At 41.2% G+C, this 12,136-nt stretch overlaps 1 protein-coding gene across 1 annotated transcript; it reads right to left on the bottom strand.

Moving 5' to 3' along the window:
• Window positions 1-8,452: 8,452 nt before the first annotated feature.
• On the bottom strand, window positions 8,453-11,860 carry LOC143112620 (arrestin-C-like). The gene is made up of 14 exons (XM_076274901.1): window positions 11,853-11,860; window positions 11,079-11,109; window positions 10,918-10,978; window positions 10,758-10,802; window positions 10,380-10,573; window positions 10,223-10,282; window positions 9,989-10,065; window positions 9,598-9,715; window positions 9,430-9,514; window positions 9,260-9,332; window positions 8,990-9,127; window positions 8,785-8,868; window positions 8,643-8,666; window positions 8,453-8,525 (listed from the first exon to the last, which is right to left on the bottom strand). Exons 1-14 carry the CDS (start codon window positions 11,858-11,860, stop codon window positions 8,453-8,455), a joined length of 1,071 nt encoding a protein of 356 aa, XP_076131016.1.
• Between the last annotated feature and the right edge of the window lie 276 nt (window positions 11,861-12,136).

The raw sequence follows: 12,136 nt of genomic DNA, 5'->3' as shown, positions 1-12,136 counted from the left end.
TGAAAACACCTAATTTTTTGCTTTTTAATTTTTAACTAGGTGGCGCTATACATGAAATAAGTGGTAATGGGATGGGTTGACATGCCCCGTTAAGACCAACATACATAAAAAAGGTGGACCTCCTAGGCCCTACGGTTCTCGAGATATTCACAGAAAACTGTCTCCGGCCACCTACAGGCCAGTTGGTGTATAGTAATAGTATAGTACACCAAGTTTCGTGTACCCCGGTCTTTCAGTGTCCCGGGACTCATTGACGGAAATTTGGGCATGCGAAAAAGAAAAAAAAAAAAGAAAAAAAAAAAAAAAAAATCTGACTAAACCTATATGACCGCCGCTTCGCTGCGCGGCGGTCATAAAAAAAAAATCTGACTAAACCTATATGACCGCCGCTTCACTGCGCGGCGGTCATAATAACTATATCCAGCATGCACACGTACACAAATGCACAATAACTATATAGAACATGCAACGCGCGCACACACACACACACTGTAAACTATATACAGTATGTACACACACACACACACACACACATATTTAACAACAACCACACAATCCCACTCAATAGCCTTCACCAGCTTCATCATTTCTTTCCTCATTCCCTTCAGTCTCACTCTCATCATCTTCTTGATCTTTATTATTGTATTGTGAATGGGTTGCAGCATCGGACCTCACCCCCTTCACACTTGCAATAGTCAGTACAACTGACTGACTGCAACTGAGGCTCTCTGACCTGCAGCCTTCCACAACATGACCTGAAGATGAGCACGCAGTATGTGCATCATCAGGTTGGCATCTGTTGGAGGAAGCTTTTGAAGCTTAGGAGGCTTTTTGCTGCGACTGTAAATCTGGTAGCGAGTGTTGTTCATCGACTAGGCCTTCTTCTGCCCATACAGTGCAACAAAGAACTCGGTCCCAGTATCTTTTAGGTCACTATGAGTGGCATCAGGTTCCCCAAGCACTGTATTGAGACCAGGAATGGTATTTCCTAGGAGTACTTTCAGCGCAGATGTCTTGCCCTTCCCATGGGATGTGACACTGCCTCCTATCCTTGTGAGAAGGGTAAGACATCTGCGCTGAAAGTACTCCTAGGAAATACCATTCCTGGTCTCAATGAACAACACTCGCTACCAGATTTACAGTCGCAGCAAAAAGCCTCCTAAGCTTAAAAAGCTTCCTCCAACAGATGACAACCTGATGCTGCACATACTGCATGCTCATCTTCAGGTCATGTTGTGGAAGGCTGCAGGTCAGAGAGAGCCTCCTGCAGAGGCCAGAGACATCACACAGTTTGGGTGGGAGGTTGCTAGTGAAGGGGCTGTCATGCCCGCTCTTGCCATTCAGGCAGTGGCTCCAGTAAATTTGCTTGATGTCACCAGCTGTAGCTGCAGCACATTGAAAGCCTGCAGCAAAGGAAACTGCAGCTGCCATGCTGCAAGTCTCAGTTGCACTGACTATTGCAAGTGTGAAGGAGGTGAGGTCCACTGCTGCAACCCATTCACAATACATTCAGATAAAGATCAAGAAGATGATGAGACTGAAGGGAATGAGGAAAGAAATGATGAAGATGGTGAAGGCTATTGAGTGGGATTGTGTGGTTGTTGTTAAATATGTGTGTGTGTGTGTGTGTATACTGTATATAGTTATATAGTTTACAGTGTGTGTGTGTGTGTGTGCGTGTGCACGCGCGTTGCATATTGTATATAGTTCTTGTATATAGTTCTTGTGCATTTGTGTACGTGTGCATGCTGGATATAGTTATTTTGCATATTGAGTTCTTGTGGGTTTGTGTGTGTGCATGCTGTTATATAGTTATTACCTCCGCCAAGGAGGTTATGTTTTCATCGGGGTTTGTTTGTCTGTTTGTTTGTTTGTTTGTCTGTGTGTCTGTTCATCTGTTTGTTCGCAAGATAACTCAAAAAGTTTGGGAGTGATCCGGATCACCGTCTGGATCCAGGAGGCGGTTATGTTTTCACTTGGCGGAGGTCTGCACTCTCGGAGTGCTTTTCTAGTTTTGCATGGCACACTTAATTTCTTAATCTGTCTGTCCATAGGTCAACACTGCCTCCTTACAAAGTTTCTTAAAGGTTTTCACCAACTCACCCAACCAAGTACACGTGTTTACCTTGGAAAAACAATTTTGAGCCTGGCTTTATCACACTATCTGCTTTTGTGTGTATGCAAATTAGAGCATTTTTAATGAGATAGGGCCTCATTTGCATATGTAAACATTAAAATATAAAAAAACATGCAATACATTTTTTTCTCATCTTAACATAAGTAATGAACTCAGAAAGTTTCATGGTGATATCTATTATTTAAATTTTTTACCCTATTCACCTGTACTGCCTCGCCTTAATTGACCGATCCCAAGCCCCGCCCCCTTTTACTATGTCACAATGAGGACTTCGGAGGACCTCGGTCAATTTTGAATTTTCTAGTGTCCATTCTGTATGACAATACGCCGGTTATGCGAATGCTATAATGCTTCTTTTGCGAGTAGCCTAAGTAACTAAATAACTAAAGAGCTCAAAAAGGTTCAAAGATAAGCCTGGGATACTTGTAGAAGTGACATCCGATATCCTGACCGTGTGAAACGTTAACACACATAGCAAAGGCCTAACTTTGCATAACTTTGGATAGCTACTTTTCAGTAAAGAAATCTGAGTGTGTACGAAAATGTTGCCTTTATTTGTGTTCATAACTACACACAAAAACATAACTAAATCTGGTTTCCACTGATGAAACGACAACATAAGCCTACGCAAAAAATTATACCTACCTTGCAGGAACTGAACTCGCACATTCATACGAAAGACGCGCAAAAGGCTACACCTTCAATCACGTATCGCCTTACACACAACAAGAATAAGCCTACTTTCAGCTTTGCTACCTTGCCATGTTTAACTTGGGATAGAAGACTGTTCACAGAAATAAGCTAACGATCATTTTTTCACATGAACGCAATAATAGCCTACTACTGCATGGCTGAACGAGATAGCCAATGTCTTCTAAAGATCGAATCGTGCAAATTCAAAACTATGCCTTGCTATATAGGCTATGCAGTCTCGAAATTGCCAATATTAGACCTAGGCTACTACATTGCCTATGTTTAAATTAATTATAGCATAAGCGGGCACTGATGAAGTCTAGTGCAAGACAAATCACGTCTACAAACATATGTCATGCGTGATATGGGTTTGAACTCGGAGTGGTTTCTTTTCAATACACTTGTATCATGTTTATTTGAACTCTTCCTTCTAAAGCAGCCATTCAAAATAATAAGTAGGCTATCGGCCTACCGAAGAGAAGCTATCTCTCCACCCCAACATGAGCTGCTTATAACAGGCTAGTCACTCTCCTAAGTTGCGTGGGAACTTGGATCTGCAGCACTTGGTCCCGTCTTATTAATCCTCGAAATATGGTTAGATTTTGTTATGGACACGTCGACACCATATTTTTGCACAGACCTGTTTATTGAATCAGAGTCACATCTGCAGCAAATACGGTAAACTACCTGCTCGTGATAACGTGCTAATTGTTTATCCCCAGTTAACAAAGATCCACGACACCGGATTGGTTTGTCCTCAATTTGTGGTGTTCCACCTCGTTGATAACAGCGGACATTGTGAATGTGTCCATCTGCATACTGAAGGCTTTTCTGACCTCTGTTTTTTGAATATATCAATATTACTTGACGCCCAGAAATCCAGCATACTGTTGCACTCGGCTAAATGGGGGTGCTGCGTCCCCATGTTGAACACGCGTTCTCGCACACTTTCCTGCAAACTTGTCCGACTTAGCAACAGTAACTATGGGACTGACAATGGGAGGAGGGGCTTGGGATCGGTCAATCGATCCCAAGCCCCTCCTCCCATTGTCAGTCCCATAGTTACTGTTGCTAAGTCGGACAAGTTTGCAGGAAAGTGTGGGAGAACGCGTGTTCAACATGGGGACGCAGCACCCCCATTTAGCCGAGTGCAACAGTATGCTGGATTTCTGGGCGTCAAGTAATATTGATATATTCAAAAAACAGAGGTCAGAAAAGCCTTCAGTATGCAGATGGACACATTCACAATGTCCGCTGTTATCAACGAGGTGGAACACCACAAATTGAGGACAAACCAATCCGGTGTCGTGGATCTTATGGGATGCATGTTAACTGGGGATAAACAATTAGCACGTTATCACGAGCAGGTAGTTTACCGTATTTGCTGCAGATGTGACTCTGATTCAATAAACAGACTGTGCAAAAATATGGTGTCGACGTGTCCATAACAAAATCTAACCATATTTCGAGGATTAATAAACGGGACCAAGTGCTGCAGATCCAAGTTCCCACGCAACTTAGGAGAGTGACTAGCCTGTTAAGCAGCTCATGTTGGGGTGGAGAGATAGCTTCTCTTCGGTAGGCCGATAGCCTACTTATTATTTTGAATGGCTGCTTTAGAAGGAAGAGTTCAAATAAACATGATACAAGTGTATTGAAAAGAAACCACTCCGAGTTCAAACCCATATCACGCATGACATATGTTTGCAGACGTGATTTGTCTTGCACTAGACTTCATCAGTGCCCGCTTATGCTATAATTAATTTAAACATAGGCAATGTAGTAGCCTAGGTCTAATATTGGCGATTTCGAGACTGCATAGCCTATATAGCAAGGCATAGTTTTGAATTTGCACGATTCGATCTTTAGAAGACATTGCTATCTCTCGTTCAGCCATGCAGTAGGCTATTATTGCGTTTGTTGAAAAAATGATCATTAGCTTATTTCTGTGAACAGTCTTCCTTCTATCCCAAGTTAAACATGGCAAGGTAGCAAAGCTGAAAGTAGGCTTATTCTTGTTGTGTGTAAGGCGATACGTGATTGAAGGTGTACTGTAGCCTTTTGTGCGTCTTTCGTATGAATGTGCGAGTTCAGTTCCTGCAAGGTAGGTATAATTTTTTGCGTAGGCTTATGTTGTCGTTTCATCAGTGGAAACCAGATTTAGTTATGTTTTTGTGTGTAGTTATGAACACAAATAAAGGCAACATTTTCGTACACACTCGATTTCTTTACTTGAAAAGTAGCTATCCAAAGTTATGCAAAGTTAGGCCTATGCTATGTGTGTCAACGTTTCACACGGTCAGGATATCGGATGTCACTTCTACAAGTATCCCAGGCTTATCTTTGAACCTTTTTGAGCTCTTCAGTTATTTAGTTACTTAGGCTACTCGCAAAAGAAGCATTATAGCATTCGCATAACCGGCGTATTGTCATACAGAATGGACACCAGAAAATTCAAAATTGACCGAGGTTGACCGAGGTCCTCCGAAGTCCTCATTGTGACATATTAAAAGGGGGCGTGGCTTGGGGTCGGTCAATTGCCTATTTATGCTAATTATGCAAATTGCCCAAAGTGCAACTTTAGGCAACCAAGTTGAATTCCACCCACTAGGCCTATAGACAGGCGCGCGGGAACCTATTTTTGACCAGGGGTGCTGAATAACAAAAATAATGGATGTCCGACGATCCCCCCCCCCCACCCCCCGGACATATTCCGGATTTTGACTGCTAAATAGCCTACGTCATTTTAGTGCGGTGTGCGGGTGATAGTGAGAAGTTTTAGAAAAGTCCTGGGCAGCCACAAATTACAATGTTCCGCGACAGCACTCCGAGTCCACTGCGCCCACCCTAACCCCACAGAATCGCACTTCACATCATTTAGTATAGCTAAGGAAAAATTCTGACTTTTCTGATCGTCAAAACCACACCAGAGATGTTAGGTAAGGGATAATGCCCGACGAGGTGTCCATTATCAGAAATAAATGGACGACGCGGAGGTGAACTGTCCGATGCGAAGCGGAGGACGGTTCTGCGAAGTCCATTTATTTAATGGACGCATCGAAGGGCATTATCCCGTTTATACCATGGTCACTTACGAAATAAATAAATATGAAATCAATTATTAATACTAAATGAGTTTTAGAGTTAAAATCGTTCGTTTTTTCAGCTGTTTTTGCAATGTGGAATGTTGATAAGTCACAGCTGAGCGGACTAACTCAGGCGTTGTCAAGCAACGTCATAATAATTTTATAGGCCTAGGTGTAGTATAGGCTATCACTTTTTAAATGACACCCTTTTCAACCTAGACCATGGTATAAGCAGAGACGGTTGATAAAGCTATAATGCATATTAAGGATCTTTGGTATAAGCTTTAAATATAGGCTAATAACCAGGCTGCAATGATCTCGCAAATAATTAAAAAAAAAGTGTTGTCTCTACAGCAAGTATGTGTCCTAATAATTTCTATCTAAGCGACTAGGATAGTGAAATGATTTCACTAGCTATACATTTATTAGTTTCTTTCAGCTTATCCATGCTTTTTTTGAACGAGTAAATCGCATAGAATATGTAGGCCTATATCAACCGTAGGCCTACACACTTGATCGCTATCACATAGCTGAAACCACGCTACGGTTCTTAGCCTACAGTAGGCTAACTGACTCACGTTCACGTTGATCTCTATAACTGTTAATTTTTAGTAGCCTATATTCAAACCTATCCATAACCCTTTTTTGCTATTTGACTCATCATTTCACATACAAAAATATAAATAATGTCAGACAGCGAATTAGTAATTATTTAAAAAAATATATAGGCCTAATCATTTAAAAAAAATCTATCTCCTGCCAGCAGGGGGTGCTGCAGCACCCTCAGCACCCCCCTTCCCACGCCCTTGCCTATAGATGACATTTCTGCAATAAAACTTTAGGGTACTCAACATTTCTGGGTTCATGAAATCACGACTAGACTACTACCCTTTCTAGAAACACCAAATCCAAAAAACGATGGAGCGAACTAGCAAGGTTGCGACGCAAGTTAGCAAACGATTAGCCTAGAAATCTAGACGCGCCCCTAGCGGCAGCAGGGCTAGTCTAGCAACTCTCCGTTGACTTGTGAGCTCTAGAAATCGAAACTAAATCTGGCATTGAAATCGTGTATAGAGTCGTTTGTTGGGCTTAACATAATGATTGATGGCAGAGTTGCAACGGTTTGGCTTGAATTCCCTGCTACTTGAAAACAAATATCCTATTGCGTCCTATTGCGTGCAGAGGGAATTTGAAAGACAACTGATTATCCCGACCCTCGGACTGAGCACTGCGAACGGTGAGTGCCCAGACCCTACATTTTAATGTGGGTCTGGCTCGCCAGGCTAGCAAACGATGCTTTCTAGAAACGACCCCCTGGTTAGCTCAGTAAAAGCCACTGTTTCCTTACCTCATGTGATTGTGTGCCATAATGTGTTGGCATATTACTAGTCATATTATAGTGATATTACTACCTCACTCATATTGAAAATTACCAGTAGGCTATCCCTCACCCCTCAAATGCAAGTCATAATAAGTTATCATGAAAACCATATCATGGATTTTGGAATATCGTAAACCACATACAAAAGGAGACAACAGTCTTTTACACATTTTTATTTGGCTCAGTGACATATCAATCAAAAACATCAAACATGACAAACATTACAGTGTAGTTACGTTTTCTTCTTTCGCTTGGAATACGAACATCTGTTCTAATTAAGGAGGACTAGACAAGTAAACACAAATATTCTAAGGACATTACATGCAAATCCCATCCACTTTCTTTTAGTTTTAGAGAGAACACACTTTTAGTTCTGAGTTTCCTCATCACACAAAACAGGTGAGAGGATGTGATGTGATGAAATATCACAATCTTCAACAGTTTCAGATAAAACGTCTGCTGACAACTGTGTGGACATCAATGTATCAATGTGCACATTTCAGTGTTGGTTGGACAGAATTCTTTAAGTTGCACCTATCTGACTCACATATTACATATCTGACTGGATATTTTTTGTGATGACAGACATCTGTAGTTGAAGATCCCTGATCCCTTTTCTTTCACTGGTGTCTGGGTGTATCACTGTCCATCCAGTCCATTCTTCCCATTTATTTGATCCTTTTCCAGTAGCTATACAGTATGTCGTTCCGCATCCTCTGTTGTGTTTCCAGCGTGGTCCATTTTATGCTGTGGGGAATCTACATGGGGAATAGGCTATGTGTCCTGTAAGAATGACAAAATGGAACAATAAGCAAAAATAAATATCAAAATGAATATTAGCAATCGAGAAGATAGAGTCAGTGGGTATAATGGGACAACTCACCTTTGTGTTGAGGGGAACTCTACACCTTGTGAGCTTGGGGAGCAAGATCAGAACCTTTCATTAATTTAGGAAATCTTTGGCAGCAAGTTTTAGGAAAAGCAATGAAGATCATACATGTTGCACTGAATGCGATGAGCTACTTACACATGAGCTCATTCTGCAGAGGGAGGTGGCGATGGTAGAAGTGGTGGTGTTGGGGGGGGGGGGGGTGTTGCAAGAGAATTACATTAGGAAAAGTTTGCAAAATGGCAATTCTGTGGCCAATAAATATCTCAGGATGTGGCCAGCAACTTACCTGAGGGTTTGGGGTTCATCAGAGTGAGGGGAAGCTCTACTGTCACATCACTGGATAGGAAAACCAAAGCAATGTAAACATGCCGTATCACATACGTAAATCACAAAGGTTTACTCTTACACAGTAAAACCAACTATAATGTTTTGCAAGAGACTTCAGTGACTTACGTAGATGTCAAACCTCCCAGCAGACTGAAAAGAAAACCGATAAAATCCATATGATTTCAAACAAATTACATCTTTGATTATTTCATACGGAGACAACTAAAGACTTTGAGTGCTTGGGTGGGCTGTTTAAGAAGTGACTTACCCTCCACCACCTGCCACCAAAGTGACTTTAATTATGTAGGTAACCAAGATTCCCAAAACCTCCTTCTCCATTCCTGGCCTCAGGCTATGGAGATCAGCAGATAAACATGTATGATATAAATAGTGAAATAAGGACCATAGTCTATAAATACAAATTATTTGAGCACCGTGAAAACATTCTGTGGATTTAACAACTCTGTACTTACACTGTGGTTGAGGCCAGGTTAGTATCCTCATCTTTGAGTCTGCCGTCCAGAGCCAAGCCTTGTTTGTTCTTATTTTGGGCCAATAATGGAGTGACAGAGAAAGTCTTGTCCAGTGATTCGCCAGACTCCATTGATTCACTGTAATGCACAACTTTGAGTGAGTCCCTTGCAAGATGAGCCCTTAACTACTCACACTTGTCTGTGAAGAGATTAATCAAATGTAAGCATGTACTGTACGCAAGTCACACTTTAGGGAGAAAAGAAACTTACGTGAATTCTTCATTTAAGACAGACTTGGTATATTTGTCTGCAGAGTACAGCACGACATCTGTGGTCTGTTCAACTGAAATTGAGAGAAACCAAGGCCCATCACAAACCCTCAAATACATTATCTATAGTTTTAATATCATTATAACAATATTTAACAGTCAGCTACGTACTGTTAATTTTGACTTTCTTCACTGGTTTGCCACCATCATTCTTTGCTTTGACTTTAATGGGAATTGCCTCGCCGTGGTAATAGATCTGAAACCAAAGGAAGTAGTAAGCGTTCATCCACACAGTGATGCTGTTACTATGATATGAAGGAACAATGTGCTCATGCTTACCCCCTTATCTGTGGAGGCTGTGACGCTAATAGAATTTTTGTCGGTTTGTGCGGAGACTCCAGCGGAGGCCTTGTCAGGAGCAAACTGAATCTTGCGGATGACCAGGCGGCAGGTATCCCTGAAGAGGTAGAATTAAAAGAGAAAAAGAGAGAAAGATAACAATTGAAAGGATGTCTATCATTAGCAGAGGTGAGAATCACCAGCTTCAGAGAGTAAAAGTCCTGTCAAAACTCAGGTCTACACAATTCTATCACTTATTTAGTTGGAACAAATATGTGACAGGATTTTTACTTTCTGAAGTCTGTTAAAATAACTGAGAAAATGCTTAATTAGTTTCATAATATAACAATACTGGCAAGTATGACATGAACAAAAAAAAAAAGACTCTTACTTCTTCTCAACGGTCTCATCGGGGTCGTCTGCCGCGTTGGCGACATAGCCCTTGACTTCAAAGTCCACACCACAAGCCTGTGAAACGGGAGGTCATGATATGACATGACATTCATTTCTGCTGCTCTTAATTTGCCTAATGCACAGATTCTAACATTCAGTTAAACACAAGCTCAGCTTGTGTCTCCTGTATAGCCAAGTTCCTTAGGCTTGTATAGAGCCTGGCTTCACTTACCTTGCCTTTGGCTTCCTCTCCTGGTTGGAGTGTGACAGAGCAGGGCAGGTTTGTTGGGATCTAAAACAGGAGGGATTAGAGGCAGAGATTAAGGGCTGGAAGTGTGTTTGCGTTTGAATGGTCAACGATGTGGCAGGGACGGTGGAATAATACATACATTGAATGTGAAGGGGATTCCTTGGTCACCGGCTTTGGTCATCAGAGCTTCATGCATTGCAGTCTTGGAGGGTTTGTGGTCTGCTGCGGGGTACAACTGTATCTGTTGGAACCAGATGTCTTTTCTGAAGGACAGGCCAATCACATCCAGGTCATCACGACCATAGCGGAAAGCACAGGCAAGCTGAATCCAAGCTGGACAAAGGGACAAAACATGGTTTATCGCAATGAAATAATGACGAGGTTATTTTATTGTAATAATTAAGAGAAGGTTATTTATTGTAATTCTTGCAAGTGTTACAATGTATTATTTGTGCCAAGGCTGGAAAAGAAAGTTGAAAGTTGTAAGTTAATTGTATGTAATACAATGTTGATTTACCTTTCTTGCCATCAAGACCAGCAGGATCAACTTTCAGGACACCCTCTGAAACAGAGAAAAAATATTAATTTTGGTCGGTTGGTTATTTGTTTGTTGATTGCCTGGTTGAACATGATAGCCTAGATCATATTAGAACTGAGGCCCAGAGACAGTTACTCACCAACAGTGTCAACATTATCCACGTGGTCAATATAGTCTCTCTTTCCCAAAAGCAGGGTCAGCTGTAAATGGATTTACAGACAGATTCATATGTCAGAGTTTCCGGTCACGCATTAGAGCTTAAGAGAAATATTGAAAAGGAAAACAAACAAGATGACTTACCTGGCCATTTCCACTGGTTTTCTTGAAAACCCTAAAACAAAAGAGTCAGACAAGCTCTTAAAATTAAAGTCAATAAAAAAATGCACTAAATGTAAAATACTTGAGTGGTACAAATCTTGAATATGAATAAATATACGTGGATATGTGAGAATTTCTATGAATAACACAGTAAGTAAATATACTTGTCACTATGAACCCTAAGTTCCACAACAAGATTGACCTTCTGCACAAACAAACCTCTAGTCATTAGAGCTGTCAGTCTCACACTCTTGTTAATATATAAAGACCCGTCCTGACATGGCCTTTAATCTGGCCTGTCTGAATAGAGACTTCTTAGTCTTACTCCACGATGGAAGCCTCTTAACGCATTCTGACAGATGACTTAAGATACCACTCTATGCCTGTAATGCAAGAGCACAGCTTGTGTTGTAGAGCACCTGCTTGGCAGCCAACTGCAGATAACTCAAGACTGTGATGTAATCTCTTTATGGGGAAACTTGTGTGTGTGTGTGACATAACCCCCACATCTTGGAACCTGCAGCCTATCCCAAGATGGCTATCCCTATGGCAAAGGGTTTATGTGAGTTGGAGGTGATGACACATAGATTTTTTTTGTCACACAAAAGATGCTACTCCGTCCTGTCTAACACCTTTTTTGTATTATACATAAGGGAGATTCATCTGTGAGAAGTGATGAAGATTTTGAGTATTTCAACCTCACACTATCAAGTAAACATGAGAGTGGACAGAACTGACAGTCAGAAGAATACTTACTTGGCCATTGTTTTTAATTAGATGTGTCTGTGGGTAAAGGAAAAAATAACATTTATTAGGACCTTTTCAATAACAAGGAGAAAATCAGCAAAAACATTCTTAATATAATGTTTGCAAGGTATAATATGTAATAGGTGTAATTATGTGTAATAGCTCTCTGTGTGTGTGTGTGCGTGCACACGTGTGCCTGTCTACCTGGTGTATTTTTATTTTTAGCACATACATTTACTACCCCTGCGTGCGCGAGTTTGTGACTGTGTGTGTTGTGCAGAGGGAGGACCTGT

This window comes from Alosa pseudoharengus, unplaced genomic scaffold (assembly GCF_046254945.1).
Source record: "Alosa pseudoharengus isolate Yale_2024_CS ecotype anadromous, Long Island Sound unplaced genomic scaffold, YU_APseudo_1.1 YU_APseudo_1.1_scf_8, whole genome shotgun sequence".
Lineage (NCBI taxonomy): Eukaryota > Metazoa > Chordata > Actinopteri > Clupeiformes > Clupeidae > Alosa > Alosa pseudoharengus.
The sequence above is the reverse complement of the archived record's forward strand: the minus strand, read 5'-3'. Positions and strand labels throughout refer to the sequence as shown.

What these genes read in the sequence shown, in the direction of transcription:
- LOC143112620 (XM_076274901.1), bottom strand. An exon ending in CAGCCTCCACAGATAAGGGG is followed by an intron (nt 9,515 to 9,597) that starts GTAAGCATGAGC and finishes CTTTGGTTTCAG; the next exon opens with ATCTATTACCACGGCGAGGC. An exon ending in GAAGAAAGTCAAAATTAACA is followed by an intron (nt 9,333 to 9,429) that starts GTACGTAGCTGA and finishes TCTCAATTTCAG; the next exon opens with TTGAACAGACCACAGATGTC.